Source organism: Herpailurus yagouaroundi, unplaced genomic scaffold (genome assembly GCF_014898765.1).
Source record: "Herpailurus yagouaroundi ecotype Mexico unplaced genomic scaffold, PumYag 221, whole genome shotgun sequence".
In the NCBI taxonomy this organism is placed as follows: Eukaryota; Metazoa; Chordata; class Mammalia; order Carnivora; family Felidae; genus Herpailurus; species Herpailurus yagouaroundi.
In genome coordinates, this window is record NW_024412452.1 from 19,490,746 (window position 1) to 19,514,197 (window position 23,452).

The 23,452-nt window shown below is 35.2% G+C and overlaps 1 protein-coding gene and 1 pseudogene across 2 annotated transcripts in view; one reads left to right on the plus strand and one right to left on the minus strand.

Annotated features, from left to right (window-relative positions):
• The window catches only part of WDPCP (WD repeat containing planar cell polarity effector), a 389,996-nt gene that overhangs the window by 364,740 nt on the left and 1,804 nt on the right, over positions 1 to 23,452 (plus strand). For both annotated transcript variants that reach the window (XM_040458282.1, XM_040458283.1), the window contains one exon: positions 17,054 to 17,082. In XM_040458282.1, the coding sequence (XP_040314216.1) occupies positions 17,054 to 17,082 (29 nt within the window). The remainder of the gene's footprint in view (positions 1 to 17,053; positions 17,083 to 23,452) is intronic.
• LOC121019317 (uncharacterized) lies at positions 8,398 to 8,549 on the minus strand (annotated as a pseudogene).

Here is a 23,452-nt window from a genome sequence, read left to right on the forward strand (position 1 = left end):
ACAGCTCAGAGACTGGAGCCTGTTTCAGATTCTGTGTCTCCCTCTCTCTGACCCTCCCCCGTTCATGCTCTGTCTCTCTCTCTCTCTCAAAAATAAATAAACGTTAAAAAAAAATTTAGAAAATAAATAAATAAATAAATAAATAAATAAATAAATAAATATATGGTAGAATTCCCCTGGTAAGCTATCTGGCCCAGGACTCTTGTTTGTTGGAAGATTTTTGATTACTGATTCTTACACCATACAAAAAAATAAATTCAAAATAGATGAAAGACCTAAATGTGAGACAGGAAAATACCAAAATCCTAGAGGAGAAAAGCAGCAGAAACCTCTTTCACCTCAGCCATCGCAACTTCTTACTAGACATATCTCCAGAGGCAAGGGAAACAAAAGCAAACATGAACTACTGGGACCTCACCAAGATAAAAAGCTTCTGGATAGTGAAGGAAACAATCAACAAAACTTAAAGGCAACCAGTGAGATTGGGGGAAGATATTTGCAAATGACACATCATATAAAGGGTTCATATCTAAAAATCTATAAAGACTTTATCAAACTCAATACCCCCAAACCAAATAATCCAGTGAAGAAATGGGCAAAAGACATAAACAGACACTCTTCTAAAGAAGACATCCAGATGGCTAACAGACATATGAAAAGATGCTTAACATCTCATCATTAGGGAAATCCAAATCAAAAACACAATGAGATATCACCTCACACCTGTCAGAATGGCTAAAATTAACAACACAAGAAACAACAGGTGTTAGCAAGGATGTGGAGAATGGGGAATCCTCTTGCACCACTAGTGGAAAGGCAAATTGGTGCAGCCACTCTGGAGAACAGTATAGTTTCCTCAAAAACCTAAACATAGAACTAACCTGCAATCCAGTAGTGACACTATTATGTATTTACCCAAAGGATAAAAAAATACAGATTTGAAGGGGTGTATGCACCCCAGTGTTTATAACAGCATTAGCAACAATAGCCAAACAATAGAAAGAGTCCAAATGTCCACCGACTGATGATTGGAAAAAGAAAATATTTGTGTGTGTGTATATATATATATATATATATATACATATATATATACATACATATATATATATGTATACGTATGTATGTGTAGTGGAATATCAGCCATGAAAAAGAACAAAATCTTGCCATTTTCAGTGACATGGACAGAGCTAGAATGTAGTATGCTAAGTGAAATAAGTCAATCAGAGAAAGACACATACCATATGATTTCACTCATATGTGGAATTTAAGAAACAAAACAGATGAACATATAGGAAGGGAGAGAAGAAGAAAGGGAAGCAAACCACACAAGACTCTTAATGATATAGAACAAACTAAGGGTGATAGAGGGAGGTGGATAAGGGTTGAGCTAGATAGGTGATGGATATGAAGGAAAGTTCTTGTTGTGGTGAAAACTGGGTGTTTTAAGTAAGTGATGAATCACTTAATTCTACTCCTGAAGCCAATATTGTACTATATATTAACAAACTAAAATTTAAATTAAAAAAAAAATAAAATCCAATAATCAAAAAGAAAAATAAAAAGAAATGAATAATAAAAAGAAAATGAGAAAATTCACAAATACTCAAAACTTTAAAAGCATACTCAAACATTTATTGGGTCACATATGAAATCAAAAGGGAAATAAGAAAATATCTCTAAAGAAACAAAAATGGACACACAATATATCCAAACATATTGGAGGCAGAAAAAACAGTATTAACAAGCAAGGCTATAGCAGTAAGCTTTTTTTTTTAATGTAGAATAAACAACATAACTTTATACCTCAAGGAACTAGACAACAACAAGCTAATCATGAAGTTGGCAGAAGGAAGAAGTAATAGAGATTAGAACTGAAATAGAGAATAGGAATACATTTTTAAAAAATCAATTAAATTAAGAATTCTTTTGGGAAAATATAAAGTCAACACACCTTTAGGTAGACTAAGAAATAAAGAGAGAAGAATCAAGTAATAACAGAAACAAAAGAGGAGACATTACAACTGATCCTCCAGATATAAAAAGGATCGTAAGGGACTATTATCAAAATTATACACCAGTAACTTGAAAAACCTACATGAAATAGCAAATTCCTACAAACATACTACCTACCAAGACTGAATCAAGAAGAAACAGAAAGCCTGAACAGACCAATAGCAAATGAGAAAAGTAAAGGAGTAATTAAAAACCTTCCAACAGGGGCGCCTGGGTGGCACAGTCGGTTAAGCGTCTGACTTCAGCCAGGTCACGATCTCGCGGTCCGTGAGTTCGAGCCCCGCGTCAGGCTCTGGGCTGATGGCTCAGAGCCTGGAGCCTGTTTCCGATTCTGTGTCTCCCTCTCTCTCTGCCCCTCCCCCGTTCATGCTCTGTCTCTCTCTGTCCCAAAAATAAATAAACGTTGGGAAAAAAAAAAAAAATCAATAAATAAAAACCTTTCAACAAAGAAAAGTCCAGGACCAGATGGATTCACAGGTGAATCCTACCAATCATCAAAAAAATTAATACCAGTCCTCTCCAAACACTTCCAAAAAGTCAAAGAAGAGGGAACACTTCCACCTATTCTATGAGACCAACACCACCGTGATACCAAAGACTGACAAAGACACCAGAAGAGAAGAAAACTACAAGTCAAACATCTCTGACAAACATAGTTGCAAGAATCCCCAACAAAATACTAGCAAACTTAGTTCAAGAGCACATTAAAAGAATCATATCCTTGGAATGCAAGGATGGTTCAACATAGAAAAATCAGTAAATGTGACATGCCACATTTAACAGAACAAAGGATAAAATTAACATAATCATCTCAGTACACGCAGGAAAAGCATTTGACAAAATTCATCTCCTTCTCATGGTAAGAAAGAAAAAACTCTCAACGAATCAAGTATTAAAACAAATGCACCTCAACACAATAAAAGCCATTTATGAAAAGGCCACAGGTAACATCGTACTCAACAGTGAAAAGCTGAAAGCATCACATTTAACTTCTAAAACAAGGATGTCCACTTCCCCCCTCTCCAATTCAACATAGTACTTAAAGTATAAGGCAGAACAATTAAAAACAAAAAGTAAACAAAGGCACCCAAATTGCAAAGGAAGAAGTGAAACTACCTGTTTGCAAATGACATAATCTTAAATGTAGAAAACCTTAAAGACTCCACAAAAAACAGAGTACATGGATTCAGTAACAACACAGGATACAAAACCAACATACAAAAATCAACTACATTTCTATATATTAACCACCTACCAAAAAGGAAATTTAAAAAACAGTTCCATTTACAATAATATTTTTTTTAAAAAAGAAATACTTAAGTATAAATTTAACCAAGGAGTAAAACCCTTATACACGTAAAACTACAAAACACTGACTTAAGAAATTTAAAAAGGAGGCACCTGGGTGGCTCAGTCAGTTAAGCATCCAACTTTAGCTCAGGTCATGATCTTGCAGTTCATAAGTTTGAGCCCCATGTAGGGCTCTGTGCTGACAGCTCAAAGCCTGGAGCTTCCTTCAGATTCTGTCTCCCTCTCTCTGCCCCTCCCCCACCCACACTCTATCTCCTTCTCTCAAAAATAAACATTTTTTAAAGAAATAAATTTAAAAAGAAATAAATGGGGTGCCTGGGTGGCTCAGTCAGTTAAGCATCTGATTCTTGATTTCTGCTCCAGTCATGATTTCACAGTCCTGGGATGGAGCATCACGTCAGGCTCCATGCTGGGCGTGGAGCTTGCTTGAGATTCTTTTCCCCTCTCCCTCTGCCCCTCTCCTGCTCACACAAAATCTCTCTCTCTCTCTCTCTCTCTCTCTCAAAACAAAAACAAAACAAATACATAGAAGGACATCTCATGTTTATGTACTAGAAGACTCAGTATTGTTAAAAAGCTCATATTTCCTGGTGCACCTGAGTGGCTCCATCAGTTAAGCATCCTACTTTGGTTCAGGTCATTATCTCACATTTCATGGGTTCAAGCACCCATTAAGCACCCATCAGGCTCTGTGCTGACATCTTGGAGCCTGGAACCTGTCTCAGATTCTGTGTCTCACTCTCTCTCCTCCCCTCCCCTGCTTGTGCTCTGTGTCTCTCTTTCTCTCTCCCCCACCTCTCTCAAAAATAAACATTTAAAAATTTTGTTTAAAAAAAGCTCATCCTGGGGTGCCTGGGTGGCTCAGTCAGTTGAGTGTCTGACTTCGGCTCAGGTCATGATCTCACAGTTCGTGAGTTTGAGCTCCGTGTCAGCTTCTGTGCTGACAGCTCAGAGCCTGGGGCCTGCTTCGGATTCTGTGCCTCCCTCTCTCTCCGCCCCTCCTCCTGTCTCTCTCTCTCTCTCTCTCTCTCTCTCTCCCCCTCAAAATAAACATTTAAAAAAAAAAAAAAAAGCTCATAGTTTCCAAAGTAGTTTGTACATTCAATGCAATCTTTATCAAAACCCCAATGGCATTTTTTACAAAAACAGAAGACAATACTAAAATTTTTTTGGAACTACAGAAAACCCCAAATAGCTCAAAAAATTTTGATCAAGAATAAAGCTGGAGGTATCATACTGCCCAATTCAAACATATTACAAATTTATAATAATCTAAACAGTATGGTATGGGCAGAAAAACAGAAATATAAATTAATGAAACAGAATAGAGCACCAGAACTAAGTCCATGCATATAAGAATCAACTGATCTTCAGTAAGGGTGCCACGAATACACACGTGGAAAAGACCATTTCTTCCATAAATGCTGGGAGAAAAATTAGAAATTTACATCTAAATAAATGAAACTGGACCCTTATCTCACTCCATTTTGAATAATCAACTCAAAATGGATTAAAGACCTAACCTCAAAACCTGAACAAGAAAGTCTTAGAAGAAAATCTAGGGTAAAAGCTACCAGACATTGGACTAGCCAATGATTTCTTGGATAGGACACCAAAAGCACAGGCAACAAAAGCAAAAATAGACAAATGAGATTAAATCAAACTAAAAAACTTCTTTACAAAAACGAAGTCCTCAACAAAATAAAAAGGCAACCCACAGAATGAGAGAAAATATATACAGGCCAAATATTAAATAAGGGTAAGTTAATACCCAAAATTTATAAATAATTACAACTCTCGGTATACAGAGGAATATTATTCAGCCTTAAAAAAGGAAATCCTGCCATTTGCCACAACATGGATGTGCCTAAAGGACATGATGCTAAGTAAACTAAGCCAGACACAGACAAATCTTGGGGCTCCTGGGTGGCTCAGTCGGTTAACTTCAGCTTCAACTTTAACTTAGCTCAGGTCATGATTTCATGGTTTATGAGTTCAAGGTCTATGCTGGGCTCTGCACCAACAATACGGAGTCTGCTTGGGATTCTCTCTCTCTCCCTTTCTCTCCGCCCCTCCTCTACTTGTGCTTTCTCTCTCAAAATAAAATTTAAAAACTTAAAAAAAAAAAAGCAAGACATGATCTCAATTATATGTGGAGTCCAAAATAGTCAAATACGTAGAAGCAGAGAGTAGAATGGTGGTTGCCAGGGGCTGTGGAGAGGAGGAAATGGGAATCTGTTGGTCAAAGAGTACAAAATTTAATATATGCAAAATGTTCTGGAGATCTACTGTATGTGACCTGTAATGTTTAATACCGTATTTTAAAATTTTCTGAGAGAGTAGGTATTATGATAAGTGCTCTTACCACAAAGGAAAAAAGGAAAAACAACAAAGGGGGTATGGGAGGAAACCTTTGGAAGTGATAGATAAGTTTATGGCAATTATAGTAATGATGGTTTCACAGGTGTATACGTATCTCCAAACCCATCAAGTTGTATACGTTTAAACATCTACAGCTTTTTGTATCACTGCGGTTAACATAGTTTCCTTCATGGTATTAAAAAATGTAATTGGGGGCGCCTGGGTGGCACAGTCGGTTAAGCGTCCGACTTCAGCCAGGTCACGATCTCGCGGTCCGTGAGTTCGAGCCCCGCTTCAGGCTCTGGGCTGATGGCTCAGAGCCTGGAGCCTGTTTCCGATTCTGTGTCTCCCACTTTCTCTGCCCCTCCCCCGTTCATGCTCTGTCTCTCTCTGTCCCAAAAATAAATAAACGTTGAAAAAAAATTAAAAAATGTAATTGAAGGGGCACCTAGGTGGTTCAGTCATTTAAGCATCTGACTTTGGCTCAGGTCATGATCTCATGGTTCCTGGGTTCAAGGCCAGCGTCAGGCTCTGTGCTAACAGCTCAGAGCCTGGAGCCTGCTTTGGATTCTGTCTCCCTCTCTCTCTGCCCCTCCCCTGCTTGCACTCTTTCTCTCTCTCAAAAATGAACAAACATTAAAAAAATAAAAAAAGAGAAATGTAATTGAAGAACTTGAGTTATTTTGGAACAACCAATATCTGGATGTGGGATTGTCATTTTGACAGTGACAGTCATTGTACTTGCCTCGTTCCAGGTTGCCTATATCTCCTGGAAATGAACTGTGCACTTGTTTGGCATTCCAGTTTTTGCAGCTGCCACCTAGGGGGATACCCTTTGATCACCTAGCTCTGGTGGCCAGCAAGGCTTACATTCAAAAGGACTGTAACAAATGGAGAAAGAGTTCTTAACCAGCTACCCTAGGGCACAGCAGAAAGGCAGCAGACTGAAATGCCTGGTCTTTCTGTGAAAGAGGCGTATAAGATACCTTCTTGGCTGCACCCTGAGGGACAGGATTCTAATTTAATACACATCTAGAGCCAACTGTAATCCTCTCCAGAGATCTCAGAGCGTGGGAACTATCTTCCTGCTCTCCCTCTGCCCTACTCCAGGTCACTGGTGTTTCTGAAAAAGGAGATTGTATACTTGGTTGGTGCTTCGACTTTTGTCTGCTGCCAAGAGGACAGGTTCCTTAATATCCTAACTCTTGGTGACCAGTGGGACCTGCATTCACAGGCTACCATTTCAGAGGGAATGACAAAAACACTCCCAGTCTTCCCATGAAAGAGTCGTGTCTGCATACTTTAAAAGCTACTGCCTGAGGGTTTGTTTCCAATCAGCCTGAATCTATGAGCCAACCAAGATCTTCCCCTTTTGGACTCTGACAGGTATTGGCAAACCCTCAACTATTGACTGCCACTAAGAATGAAGTAGGCTGCTTGGAGAAGCACAAAGGTTTAAGAGACTTGGGTTGAAAGATGAAAATCTTTCCTATGAGGTACTGCTTCAAAACAGGGAATGGTAGCTGTTTTATCTAATGCATAGAAACTAACACAGAGAGTCAAGAAAATGAAGAAAGAGGAATAGGTTCCGTATGAAAGAGCAAGATGAAACCTCAGAAAACCATTTTCATGAAACAAGTAAGTGATTTACCTGATTAAAAGTTCAAAATGACAGTCATAAAGATGCTTACCAATCTTGCCAGAAAAATGTATGAACAAAGTTTATGAACAAATTTTAACAAAGAGAAAATATAGGAAAGTGTCAAATAAAAGTCACAGAGCTGATAGATACGATAACAGAATTGAAAAATACAACACAGAGATTCAACATCAAAACAGATGAATGAGAAGAAAGTAGCAGTGAATTCAAGGACAGGTCAGCAGAACTCATCTAAATAGCAGCAGGAAGAAAAAAAAAGTGCAGATAATTTAAGGGGTTTATGAGAGAGCATCAAGTGTACCAACATTCATATTATAGGAGTTCCAGAATGAGAAGAGACAGAGAGAAGGGGTAGAGAACTTAAAGACATAATAGCTAAAAACTTCCCTACTCTTGAAGACCCACTCTAAAACACATTATAATTGTCTAAAGTTAAAGATAAGGAGGGAATTTTTTTTTTTTTTTTTTTTTTGGTAATTGGTCCAGCCTCGCATCTGTGTGTTTTTTTTTTTTAATTCCAGTAAGTTAATGTTCAGTGTTATATTCATTTCAGGTGTGCAATATAGTGATTCAACAATTCTGTATATTTGTCAGTACTCATCAAGATAAGTGTATTCTTAATTCCCTTCACCTATTTCACCCCCGCCCCTACCTACCTCCCCTCTGGTAACCACCAGTTTGTTCTTCATATTTAAAGTCTGGTTTTTGGTTTGTCTTTTTTTTTTCCTTTGTTTGTTCATCTGTTTCTTCAATTTCACATGAGTGAAATCATAAGGTATTTGTCTTTCTATGATTTATTTCACTTAGCATATACTCCCTAGATTCACCCATGTTGTTGCAAATGCCAAGATTTCATTGTTTTTATGGATGATTAATATTCCAGTGTGTGTGTGTGTGTGTGTGTGTGTGTGTGTGTGTGTGTGTATACACACCACTTCTTTATCCATTCATCCATAGATAGGACACTTGGGCTGCTTCTATAATTTGGCTATTGTAAATAATGCTATAACAGGGGGTACATCTATCTTTATAAACGTGGTTTTTTATTCTTTGGGTAAATACCCAGTAGTGGAATTACTGGATCATATGGTAGTTATGTTTTTAATGTTTTGTTTAATTTTTTTTTAAGTTCATTTATTTTGATTAGCAATAATCGCGCCTCGGATAAACCTCATTGGCTACAATACTGCCACTGCGCAAAGCTAAAGTTCATTTATTTTGAGACAGAGAGAAGGTGAGCAGGGGAGGAGCAGAGAGAGAGAGAGAGAGAGAGAGAGAGAGAGAGAGAGAATCCCAAGGAGCTCTGCAAGACCAGCACAGAGCCAACTTGGGGCTTGAACTCACGAAACTGTGAGATCAAGACCTGCGCTGAAGTCAACAGATACTTAACTGACTGAACCAGCCAGGTGCCTCTGTTTTTAATTTTTTTTAGGAAACTCCACACTGTTTTCCACAATGGCTGCACTAGTTTGCATGCCCACCAACAGTGCACAAGAGTTCCTTTTTCTCCACATCCTTGCCAACACTTGTTTTTTCTTGTCTTTTTTATTTTAGCCATTTTGACAGGTGTGAGGTAATATCTCATTATGGTTTTGATTTGCATTTCCCTGATGATGAATGATGTTGAACATCTTTTCATGTGTCTGTTGGCCATCTGAATGCTTTCTTTGGGGGAATATCTGTTTATGTCATCTGCCCATTTTTTAAATTGGATTTTTTTTTTTTGGTGTTGAGTTGGATCAGTTCTTTATATGTTTTAGATACTAACCCTTTTTCAGATATGTCATTTGCAAATACCTTTTTCCATTCAGTAGGTTGTTTTTTATAGTTTTGTTGATTGTTTCCTTTGCTGTGCAGAAGCTTTTTATTTTGATGTAATCCAAATAGTTTATTTTTGCTTTTGTTTCCCTTCCCTCAGGACACATGTCTAGGAAAATGTTGCTATGGCCACTGTCAGAGAAATTATAACCAGCGCTCTCTCCTAGGATTTTTATGGTTTCAGGTCTCACATTTAAGTTCTTAATCTATTTGGGGTTTATTTTTGTGTATGGTGTAAGAAAGTGGTCCAATTCCATTCTTTTCGGATTGCTGTCCAATCTTCCCAGCACCATTTGTTGAGTCTTTTTCCCATTGCATATTCTGCCTCCTTTGTTGAAGATTAATTGAACATGTAATTGTAGGTTTATTTCTGGGTTTTCCATTCTATTCCATTGATCTATATGTGTCTGTTTTTGTGCCAGTACTATACTGTCTTGATCACTATAGCTTTGTAGTATAATATGAAGTCTCTAATTGTGATGCCTCTAGTTTTGCTTTTCTTTTTCAAGACTGCTTTGGCTATGCGGGGTCATTTGTAGTTCCATACAAATTTTAGGATTATTTGTTCCGTGAAAAATGCTGCTAGTATTTTGATAGGGATTGTATTAAATCTGTAGATTTCTTTGGGTATTTTAACAATATTTGTTCTTAAAACACGGAGAGAATCTTAAAAGCATCAAGAGAAAAACAATTAGTTAAATGCAAGTGAAATCCCATAAGAAAATCAAGACTTTTGAGTGGAAACTTGGCAGGCCAGAGGGAGTAGGCACAATATATTCAAAATACTGATAGAAAAAGACTGCCAACAAGACCGTCTAGCAAAGATGTCATTAAGATTTGGGGTGGGGGTGTGTGAATGAGTTTTCCAGACAAGCAAAAGCTTAAGGAGTTTATTACCCCTAGACCTGACTTACAAGAAATGTTAAAAGGACTTCCTTAAGCTTAAACATAAGGCACTAATTAACAATAGGAAAACATAGGAAAGTATAAATCTCAGTAGTCAAGGTAAATATAGCAAATATCAGAAATAATCTTATATTGTAAAGGTGGTTGGTTAACTACTCATAAATCTAGTATGATGGTTAAAAGACAAAAGTAGTAAAAATACCTGTAACTACAATAATTTGTAAGTTAATATTGAAAACTAAAAGATTTAAATTGTGACGTCAAAACAAAATGTGGAAGAGGGAGAAAAGATGTCAGGTTTAGAATACATCTGAACTTAAGCTATTAACTTAAAATAGACCATCTTTATTTATTTCTATGTGATGTGAGATATATGTAAGCCTCATGGTAACCACAAAGCAATAACCTATAGATACACAAAAGATAGGAGATATATAAGCCTACTACTACAGAAAATTATCAAATCACAAAAGAAAAAAGAAAGAAAAATAGAAAGGAATAAATTTTAAGAACAGCCAGAAAACAATTAACAAAATGCCAATAACTACCTATTCACCAATAAATTGCTTTAAATGAAAATGAGCTAAATTCTCCAATAAAAAGCCAGAGAGTGGGGTAGCTGGAGGCTCAGCCAGCTGAGCATCCAACTCTTGATTTTGGCTTAGGTCACGATATCACAGTTTTGTGGGTTTGAGCCCCGGGCTGGGCTCTGCACTGACAGTGAGGAGCCTACTTGAGATTCTCCCTCTCTCTTTTCCCTCTCCCACTCATGCTCTCTCTGAAAATAAATAAACTTAAAAAAAAAAGACACAGACTGGCTGAATGAATAATAGAAGATGCATTTATATGCTGCCTACGAGAGACTCACTTCAGATGTAAAGACAGGCAAACTGAAAGTAAAGAGTGGAAAAAATATACTCCATGCAAATGAAAAGCAAAAGAAAGCTGGGGTAGGTATACTTACAGCAGACAAAATACACTTTAAAACAGACTATAATAAGAGACAAACAAGTTCATAAAATAATGATAAAAGGACCAACCAAACAAGAGGATATAACATTTGTAAATATTTATTCACCCAATGAAGAAGCACCTAAATACATAAAGCAAACTTTGATCAATGTCAAGGGAGAAACAGACATCAATTAAAAAATAGTAGGGGACTTAAATTCCCCCACTTTCATCAATTAGATCATCAAAACAGAAAATCTATTCAAGGGGCACCTGGGTGGCTCAGTTGGTTAAGCATCTAACTCTTGATTTCAGCTCAAGTCATGATCTCATGGTTCATGGAATTGAGCCCTGTGTTGGACTCTGCGCTGACAGTGTGGAACTTGCTTGGGAGTCTCTGTCTCTCCCTCTCTCTCTGCCCCTCCTCAATTCACACACTCATGCTCTCTCTTTCTCAAAGTAAATAAACATTACAAAAAGAAAATATTAAAAAGCATTTTACTTAAATGACATGTTAGACTAGGTGGACTTAACACACACAGAACCCTCTATCCAAGCAACAGAATACATAGTCTTCTTAATCTCACATGGAACATTCTCTAGGAAGAATCATATGTTACACCACACAAGTCTTCAAAAATTTAAGAGAACTCAATCATATCAAGCATCTTTTCTCACCACAGTGGTATGAAACTAAAAATCAGTTACAAGAAGGAAAGTGGAAAATTTATAAATATGTGAAGATTGAACAACATTGTACCAAACAGTCCATGCATCAAAGAAGAAACCAAAAGAAAAAGCAAATTCCTTGACAAATTTGAAAATGGAAATACAACATATCAAAACTTATGGGATGCATCAAAAGCAGCTGTAAGAGGGAAGTTAAAAATGACAAATGCCTTCACTAACATACAAGGGGTCAAATAAACAACCTAACTTTACACTTCAAGAAACTAGAAAAAAAGAACTAAACCCAAAGTTAGCAGAAAGAAATAGCAACAAAAAGAGCAGAAATAAATGAAATGTGACCAAAAAAAAAAAAAAAAAAGAAAGCAGAAATGAAACTGACTTCCCAGAAATTTTTACAAAGGATAGGAGACTACCATGAACAATTAGAATTCAACAAATTGGAAAATCTGAAGAAATGGATAAAACTCTAGGAGCATACAGCCTATCAACGTGAATCATGAAGATACAGAAAAGTAAATTAAATCTCTAATCAAAAATCTCCCCCAAAAGAAAATTCCAGGACCAGATGGTTTCACTGATGAATTCTACCCATTTAAGTAAGAGTAACAATCCTTCTGAAACTCTTCCCAAAAAAAGTAAAGCAGAGATTTTCAAACTCATTTTACAAGGCCAGAATTACCCTAATACCAAAAGTAGCAATGACACCATACAAAAGAAAACAATAGGCTAGTATCTCTGATGAACAGATGCAGAAAACCTCAACAAAATGTTAGCAAACCAAATTCAACAATAACACTAAAAGGATCATACACCATGATCAAGTGCAGTTTATTCCAGGGATGCAAGGACTGGTTCGACATTTGTAAATCTATCAATGTCATACACCACATTAACAAAATGAAGGATAAAAATCCTATGATTTTCTCAATATATACAGAAAAATCATCTGATGGATTTCAACATCCGTTTATGATTTTAAAAAATCTTGGGGCACCTGGGTGGCGCAGTCGGTTAAGCATCCGACTTCAGCCAGGTCAAGATCTCGCAGTCCATGAGTTCGAGCCCCGCGTCAGGCTCTGGGCTGATGGCTTGGAGCCTGGAGCCTGTTTCCAATTCTGTGTCTCCCTCTCTCTCTGCCCCTCCCCCATTCATGCTCTGTCTCTCTCTGTCCCAAAAATAAAAAAAATTAAAAAAAAAAGTTGAAAAAATCTCAAAAAGTGGTTATAGAGGGAACATATCTCAACATAATGAAGGCCATATATGACAAGCCCACAGCTAACATTTTACCCAATGGTGAAAGCTGAAAACTTTTCCTCTAAGATCAAGAGCAAGACAAGAATGCCCATTCTTATCATTTTATTCAATGCAGTACTGAAAGTCATAGCCAGAGTACTTAAGGCAAGAAAAAATAATTAACAGCTATCCAAATTGGAAAGGAAGAACTAAAACTCTATTTGCAGATGACTGGTTATAGAAAACCCAGATTCCATCAAAAAGCTGCTAGAATAAACAAATTCAGTAAAGTTGCAGGTTAAAAAAAAAACAACATACAAAAATCTGTTGTGTTTCTATGTAATAATATTGAACTGCCATAAAAAGACATAAAACAATCTGGTTTACAATTACATCAAAAAGTATGAAATACCTGGGAATAAATTTAACCAAGGAAGTGAGAAACATGCCCAGTGAAAACCATAAGGAATTGATGAAAGATTGAAGACGTCACAAATAAATTGAAAGAGAAACCATGATCAGATGGGAAGAATATTGTTAAAATGTCCATACTACTCAAAGGAATCTACTGATTTAATGCAATTCCTTTCAAAATTCTAATGGATCTTTCCACTAAAAAAGAATAAACAATCCTAAAATTTGTAGGGAAGTACATAAGATCCCAATAGCCAAAGCAATTTTGAGAAAGAAGAATCAAGTGGGACTTGAAGTCACACGTCCTGATTTCAAACTATATTACAAAGCCACAGTAATCATACAGTATGATACTGGCATAAAAAAATAAGACACATAGATCAATGGAAAAGAACCGAGAGCCCAGAATTAAACCCAAGCATATAGGGCCAATTAATTTACAACACAAGAGATAAGAATGTACAAAAGGGAAAAGATAATCTTTTCAGTAAATGGTACTGGAAAAACTGTTACAGCTACATACAAAAGAATGAAACCATACCACTACCCTACATGCACAAAATAGCCTAAAATGGATTAAAGACTTGAATATGAAACCCAAAATAGGAAAACTCCTTAAGAAAATATAGGCAGTAAGAGCCTTGATTTTAATCTTGGAGACAATTTTTTGGATCTGACACTAAAAGGAAAGGCAACAAAAGCAAAAATAAACAAGTGGGACTAACATCCAATTGAAAAGTTTTGCACAGCAAAGGACCATCAACAAAATGAAAGACAACCTACTGAATAGGAGAAAATATTTGCAAATCATATATCTGATAAGGGGTTAATATCCAAAATATATAAAGAATTTGACAACTCAACAGCAAACAAACAATCCAATTAAAAAATGGGCACAGGATCTGAGGTGGTGATCCCAGGGTCATGAGATCAAGCCTTGCATCATGCTTCACACTGAGTGTGGAGACTGCTTGAGATTCTCTCCCCCTCTTTCACTGCCCCTCCAGAGTTCTCATGCACATGCTCTCTTTCTCTCTCTCAAAAAAAACAAAAACCGGGGGTGGGCGGCAAAGGATCTAAATAGACATTTTTCTAAAGATGACATATGGATATCCAATAGGTACATGAAAAGGTGCTCAACATCAGTAATCATCAAAGAAATACAAATCAAAACCTCAGTGAGGTATCTCCTCACCCCTGTGAGAATGGTTATTAGCAAAAAGAAATAACAAGAGTTGGCAAGGATGTGGAGAAAAGGGAACCCTTGTGCACTGTTGGTAGGAATGTACACTATAGAAAACAATATGGAGATTCTTCAAAAAAAATAATAAAATAAAATAGAACTACCATTTGATCAAGCAATTCAACTTCTTTGTATTTGTCCAAAGCAAACAAAATACTAACTTACAACAGTATCTACATTCTCATGTTCATTAGCATTATTCACAATAGCCAAGTCATGGAAACAACCTTTCAGTGTCCATCAGCGATTGAATATGACATAAATACACAATGGGATACTTTTCAGCCATAAAAGTCAAGGAAAGCCTGTTTTTTCTGACAACATGGATGGACCTTGGGGGCATTATACTAAGTGAAATAAGTCAGAGAAAGACAGGTATCATATGATCTCACTCATGCATGGAATCTTAAAAAACAAATACAAAAAACAACCCAACTCCGATATACAGAAAAGAGTTTGGTGTTTACCAGAGATGGGGGTGGTGGGAAAAATGGGTAAAGGTTATCAAAAGGTAGAAACTTTCGTATATAAAATAAGTCATGGTTATATAATGTACAGCATAATGACTATAATCAATAATACTGTATCAGGGGCACCTCAGCATCCCGTTGACTGAGCATCCCACTCTTGGTTTCAGCTTATTTTGGGTCATGATCCCAGGATCATGGCATCAGGCTCTGTGCTAGGTGTGGAGCCTGCTTGGGATTCTCTCTCTCTCCATTTGCCCCTCTCCCCTGCTCATGCACGCTCCCTAAAATAACATTTTAAAAACTAATAATAATGCTGTATTATATTTCTGAAGGGTGATTAGAGAATAAATATTAAAATTTTTCATCACAAGAAAAAATTCTAATGGCTATAGATGTTAACTAAGCATACTGTGGTGATCATTTCACAATAAATCAAATCATGTTGTATACCTAAAACTAACATAGTGTTATATGTCAATTATATCAACTTTTTAAGTGTAATATCAAAATTTTAAAAATAAAAATTCAAATTTTATTAAACATACATAGAATTATCCTGTCAAACTGTCATAAATGTTTACAATTGCTTCTTTTTTCCAAGCACAAATAATAAACAGTTAACAGACCAGCAAAAAATAGTTTGATGATCAGCTGTTAGTCTTCATCCCATACTTTGAGTACCACTGTTCAAAGAGTAACTCGCCATTAAATTTAGGGAGAAAGCTCATATAATAAATTTGTGATGAAATAACACAAACACTGGATGTGTTTAAGTCAGAAAGATCTAAAGTGTTTTGCAATTTTTGAACTATATAGCTAAGCAAAACATCCCATTCTGTACACAAATATCCCAAAATAGCAAGTAATTTTGAGTTAGTGACAGACAAGTAACATGTATTTTTATAGAAATATAATCATCGGGGAGCCTTGGTGGCTCAGTGGGTTAAGCCTCTGACTCTTGATTTTGGCTCAGGTAAGCCCCGAGTCAGGCTCTATGCTGACAGCACTGGCCTGCTCGGGATTCTCTCTCTCTCCCTCCCACACTCATGCACTCTCTCTCTCTCTCCCTCAAAAATGAATAAATTTTTTTAAAAAAAGGAAATATAATCATTATCAAGGCATTTCTTGTTGCCAGGACTACAAGGAGAAATAAGATGCTGCTGACAAGCTTTTAAAAACATAATATACTTGGGAAGCCAGTCTAAATAAATAAAGGAAATAAATAATAATATGTTAACATAAGCATAGTGCCAAATGAGTGGTATATGCATACATGCACTAAGGGCTAGTACAGAAACATAACTGGTACCTATAAACACCCACCAATTATACACAATTACTTGTTTCAAGGATGAGAATATATAAATTAATGTCTATCTAATACCATGAATAATGGGAAATTAGACTGTAGCACTATGACATGTGTTTTCTTTCAGTCTAGTGGCATATAAATTTAAGTAAGGATGCTTCTTTTAAAAGCATCATTTAGATATACTAAGCCAGGACCTAGCAGATATATCACTGCTATGAGAGCAAATAACCCATAAGCAAATACAGTATTCTTTTCCCTTGAGGGGAAAAAAGGGGGGGGGGGCTTATAAAACTCAACTGAGTTTTCTAGGTAACCACCACTAATCAACTAGAATTGGCACTTAGGTGAAACTTGCCAAGCAAGTTTTAAGGTATCATTTTAAGAACAGAAGGAACAATGTAGATATAGTCTACTCATTTGATTTCGCTGCAGCTCTTAGCCCCAAAGGTATGTATGAGAATCACTGGTAGTTTCCTACTATTTTGAGGTTTGGCTATTGCTGTCTCTCAAGTTTTCGGTATTTCAATTTGTTTAAATTAGGATTTAAAATAGTCCTAATTAAAATATTTCTCTTGCTACTAAGGATATATTAAGAAGTTCTGTTAACAATTTTCAGTAAGGCTCTTTATTAGATGTCAAATAATTAATGTTGCAATATTTTATTTTTAAAGGAGAAAGGAGAGAAGACTACATAGAACAGGTAAAATGCTTTCTCTTACTGTTTATCATTAGAAAATTAAATTCCAAGAGAAAATCATACTATGTGTGATTATTTTGAACTCAGAAAAAGATGCCCACTGGTATATATTAATGGGAAAATATTTTTCTAGAGAACTATTCAGTTTTGTAGTATTTCAGGGCTGTAATTATTATTAAAATATTATTTATTTTTGAAAAATAAAATTATGCATAATGGAACATGTACAATGAAATTATATACATGGAATTTGCTTCAAAATAATCCAGTGGGAAGAAAGGAGGTATATACATGAATTGAACTCACCATGAGTTGATAATTGATGCAGGTGGGTGATGAGTAAAATAGCAGTTTACATATATTATTCTCTCTACTCTGGTTTATGTTTGAAACTATCCAAAGTTAAAAGTTAAAAATAAAAGAAAGGTTTATAATAATAACAAGGTTATCAAATTCATTTTTATTATATTTATGTATAATTTTCATAAGTAATGCATGTCGGGTCTCTCTCCATATTCTGCCATTAAAATATCTAAATTCATTTTGAGGAAATATCAATGGTTTATTATACCAATTTCAAAAAGGTTAGGTCTAAGTCAGAGAAAGTCTCATAATTTTATTAAAAAGTTCTCAGCAGATTGCCATAGTAACTGATTATGAGACTTGAATCTGAATAATCGTTCTACAATTACTAGCATTATACTTTGGAAAATCATTTCATCTATGTATGCCTGAACTTCTTCATCTATAGAACAGATAATTCCACATACCCCACGGGATTTTTATGAAGGAGTATTGTGACTATGTATGTGGTAGGACTTTGTTAATTATATGGAACTATACTAATGATAGTAATTATTAAACCATTGTTTCAATCTATTTCTTTATAGATATATTTATAATGAAAATAATTTTAGTTCTTGATTTGCTTAGAGAAAAATATTCCATGTTACAGTTGAATACACATTCATATAATCTGCTCTTAATTTGCTAAAGCTTAAAGAAACTTAACTATAAATTTTGTATATTTTTAAATAGATTATTTTTAAGAACAGTTGTTAAAGAAAAAAAAAAAACTGCATCCCGTCAAAACTTTATACACATCCACTTGAATACATAAGTGCACAGGACATCCAATCAAGAAACTGATTTCCCAAGGACTTTTCTGGAAGGGTTGTTATACAGAATGAGAGGACTATCAGTTTGTGTACTGAAGTATAGAATGGTTATCATAACTTAATTATTAGGCCACAAGTCTTTAAATTCAAATATTAATACAATTTAAGTTCAGATTAGCACCAATCATATACACGTCATGTTCAACCTTCTAGTTTCTTGTTTAGAAACTTGTTTAGGAAGATACAGATAAAATTCAGATTATAAGAGCCTATCATTATTGCTTACAAAGGTATTTCTCATTCAAAATTTTCATATACTGCATTTTAAATTGGGATTTTATGTGTTTCTTTGTATAATTTTCTTTTAGTAATTTTTTCAGCATATTTCTCTATCACCTATTTATTTAAGTTTAACCAATTGAATATATTCAACAAGAACTAAGTTTTTAACAATAAAACAAAAAAAAAGAAAGCAAAAAATAAATAAAATAAAATGATGCTAGTATTTCTCAACTGCTTATTATATTACTGGCACTGGTCTCAATGCTTTAAATATTTTAATTCAGTTAATTCTCACAACAACTCTATGAGTTAAAAATTACTATTAGTGCCATTTTATAGACAAGGAAGCAGACACAGATATTAAGTAACTTCCCCACAGTTTATAAAGTATACTGCTGGAATTCAAACCCAAACAATCCTCTTCTAGAACAGAGTTTCTTGAACTCAGAGGTACTGACATTTGGGGCCAGATAATTCTTTGTTTTGGAGAGCTGTCCTGTGCACTTCAATTCTAAGAAAATTCTTTGGGTAGAATCTGCTGGGTGATATATAGAGAACTCCAGATGTAAAGTTCTCTGATGCTTTGAATTAGCTGGCTGTCAAAACATTTGTTACTAGAGTAGCTACATTTTTCTCAAATAGTATACATTACTGCCTGCTTATGGCCCTCTCAAGAAAAAGTTTGTTCTTCAGATCCCTGTTTACCTTCTCTTTTGAGAAAAATATGAAAAGGGAATTATGTTTCATGTCTTAACTTGATGTAACTACCATCTGAAGAACAATTTATGTTAGTCTTTCTGAAAACAAATAAAAAAAACAACACTCTGACAGTTTTTCCCTGCAGTAAGAAGGCAATTCCACAAATGCTTAACTCCTTCTCACTTTTAAAATTTATAGACAGTCTTCAGAGTTACCCTACTAATCTCAGATGTCCTGAAATTTGGGAGATGTTCTCTAATAGATGTGGTACACTCTAAGAAGATTTTTACCCACTTTCTCCAGAACTATTTTGAAATACACATTTAAACATATCTTAACTGAGCTACAGTTAAGAGTCAATCACAGCAAAGAAAAACAAATTAGGAAAGTCATGAGTGATTAAAATGGCAAATTTTATGGTATGTATATTTCACCTCACAATTAAAAAGAAATAAATAAAACTACTAGAAGTCTAGCTGGCTCTTGGGAAGATTTTGGGAAGTTTGTACTGGCAATGCTGAGGAAAAGAATTTGATTTCTCCATTAAACTTTAATCAGTTTGTAAGAGGATAACTTGGGCTTGCATGTCAGAATACATTTCTAGGTATGGAGCATACCTCTTGTTTCCCACTGACTTCAGTCATAAACAAACAGGTAATAAATTGTACAGTCATATAGCTATATTGTTTTACCTGTACTACTCACTGGCATACTGTCTGGAAAAAATCTTAGACTTGGAAATGCCAGAAACTCATTTTTTTAATGTGGAATTACAACAGATATACCAATCTGCTGTTTATATTGCTCTTTTTGTGTTCTTCTATCATCCAACAAGGTGGATTCCAACCAGAAAGAGCAGTATGAATAGAAGAAAGTATATTTGTGTGTCTATGTTGTCAATATGTAAATATTAGTGATATATATACACACACATATATTATATTTACATATACATTTATATGTAATATAAACCTATATACCTACATATATTCACATACTTACATATAAATTTATATGTAATATATGTTTTTACATATAAAACATATACATACATATATACACATATATTTACATGTATATGGAAATATATTTACATACTGACAATTATCCATGTTAACAAGGAGCACCTTATATCACTGAAGTTTAAGTAGTTAATTTGTACAAGTGTGATAAAAGTAGCCATTTTTGGTTGTCACTTCTATCATAAAGCTTTTTTTTTTTAATTTATTTATTTTGGGGACAGAGAGAGACAGAGCATGAATGGGGGAGGGTCAGAGAGAGAAGGAGACACAGAATCCGAAACAGGCTCCAGGCTCCAAGCTGTCAGCACAGAGCCCAACGCGGGGCTCGAACTCACGGACCGCGAGATCATGACCTGAGCCGAAGTCGGACGCTCAACTGACTGAGCCACCCAGGGGCCCCTCATAAAGCTTATTAATCTACTTGATGGATAACAACATTTTCATATATTTGTTAAGATGGGAAAGGTGCTAAACTCGTCTCATACTTATTTCTGTCCTCCAAAGGATAATTTTTGAAAAATATTTTTAAATATACAAACCTATTACCCAAAGAGGAGAGTTAGATAAACCATTAGGTAGTAAACAAAAGGGTCAGCACAGCCATAAAAAGTAGTCATTCTTCATAGATAGGAACCAATTTATCTTAGTATTTCTGACCTGTCTACTTTCTGAAAGATTTGGAGCTGAGTTCACAAAATTATTTTATATACAATATCAAAAATGAAATTAGATAAAGCAAAAATCAATTAAAATTTGCAAAGTAAGAGATGTTGCTGAATATCTGGGCTGTTACATACAAACTAAAAAGGAGTTTGGCTCTCAATTTGGGGAGGCTAAGGTAAAAAGGGGAAATAGATTTACTTTACTTGGGGAGGCATCATGGTATAATAGAAAGAATGTAGGATTTATAGGCAAACTATCTCAGTTCCACTTTTGTTCCACTACTTCCTCACTGCTACAGCCTATTTATACCTATTTCTTAAACTGTAAAATTGGAACAGTTAAATTTAACAACATCATAGGACTGCTATGTCAAATTAGGTAATGTGAAAGCATTTTGTAATTCCAAAACACCATTCATTATTATTGTCTTTACTGACTTAATTGTTTAAAGTATGCAAACAGTAAATGCAACTAAATTGAAACGTTTTTCTAGCACTGGATTCATACTCAAGAATGCCTGGAGACCCCTGAGCCTGCTTGGGATTCTCTCTCTCCCTCTCTCTGCCCCTCCCCTGCCCTCTCTCTCTCTTGTAAACAAAGAAAGCAAGCTTGTGTTAGAAACTAAACATTCCTCAAGTAGAGTTCTGAAAAAGAAATCCTATTCACAAAGAAGTTTTCATTAGAAATCTTCTATGAAAGCTGGAATTATACTGAATCACAACTCAGTGAAGGCTATTCTGTGGAAAGGTGAGAGGACATGTTCCTAGCACCTTCCTTTCTGATGACTGACTTAACACAGAGAAGGCTAGACAATGAGATAGTTAGCTTATCTATTAACCTCTCTCACACACGTACCAGAAATCTCAAGCCAGCCTTTGGCAACTGCTAGATTGTAGTCAACTTAAGATTTCATTTTCTAGAAAGAATATCAAGCAACAAAACTCTGGAATGCTGATTAAAAGTAAATCCGTGTATGATACCAAATATGCAAAAAGCAGAGTTAACAGTCTATAGTGAAACCGGAGTAACTGGACCACTTGCTCAAGAAAGCACCTCCTGTCACACAGGGGTGGGCTACTAGCATGCCTGTAGAAAAAAGCCTTAAATGACAGAGTAAGGCAATCTTAAGAGTTCATCATAAAGTAGCCTGTGGAACACATGTTCCTTGTTACTACATAAAAAAAGCTGTAGTGGAAAAAGCACCTCAGAGAAATAAAAATGAAATTCTAATCCCAGGTCTGCCACTAAATGAGTAATTATGGATAAAACACTTAACCCATGTGAGCCTTGGTCTCCTCATCTGTAAAATGAAAGGACCGCCAATTAGGAAACTTTCTTCTCTCTCTAAAATAGAACACTTCTGGGATTTAACTATTGTTGAAACAAACAAGAAACATGAGACCATTAGGGGAAACCTAATGTAAAATAATGAGATGATCACTTAGTATTATATAGATATAGAGATATAGATATAGATATCTGTATTAATTGAGGAAGAAGTCAAAATCCAGTTTGTAACAAGGCAAAGCATAACTTGTCTACAGAGTTTGATTATCAAAGTCTATGTACATTTAAAAGAAAGTGACCTGGTATCACCCAACATTAGGTAACAGTAATAGGGTGTGGTTTAGAAAATGCACCTAACCATATGTTGAAATCAAATGAGGGTCTGGGAAAACTCTTTTGTTGCTGTAAATTATTACAAGAATTAACATGTAGCCATTCAATCAAGGGTGAGCACAGTTTCAGCACTTAATAAAATGAAGATTAGCCTCCATCAAAACCACAACTTTCTATTACCAAACAAAATCACCTCCTCCCAAACTAGGAAATAAAGAAAGCTAAAGTACCAATTCTAGTGTTTATCCAGAGGCCTAAAATTTCATAAGCTTTGGTCCAATAACTCTATCTCTGCAACTCCATACCAAAGAAATAATCCTAAACACAGAAATAAAACTCATGCCTAGTAATATTTTTTAAAAATTTTCTATCACTGAGTTACTTACTTAAAAAAAGAGGAAACTGGGAACAACACACATTTTAACCAAAAAAAAAAAAAAAAAAAAAGGAATAGTTGAGTAAAGCTACAGTATTTAATGGAATAAAATTAAAAACAAAGGCTGGAAGCAATGAAAAGTGTTCAAACTGAGGCAAAACCCTCCAAAATATATAGAATTGTATATATGATTTCAGCTGTGTTTAAAAAAAAAACAAATATAACATGGAAAAAAAGAGACTGGAAGCAAATACATGTTAAACCACAGTTTTATATGACTAGTAGGACTATGGGTAAATGTTTATACTTTTCTGTGTTCCAAATTCTATTTAATGAATTGACTTTATTTCAAATAACTGTATACAAAATACATTATTTCATTAATCATCAAAATAGTCCTCCAAGTTGAATAAGGACAAGTCAATGTTATTTAGCATGGAACACATTACCATGGAAATCTTGAAATGCCCTCAAGTAAGTCTTTTACAAATAGGATGAATTTTATGAAGTTTTTTTTTTTTTTTTTTAAGTCCTGGGAGATTCTTAAGAAGTTAATTCTAAGGTTCCTACTTTTGAGAATTCTTTTTTTTTTT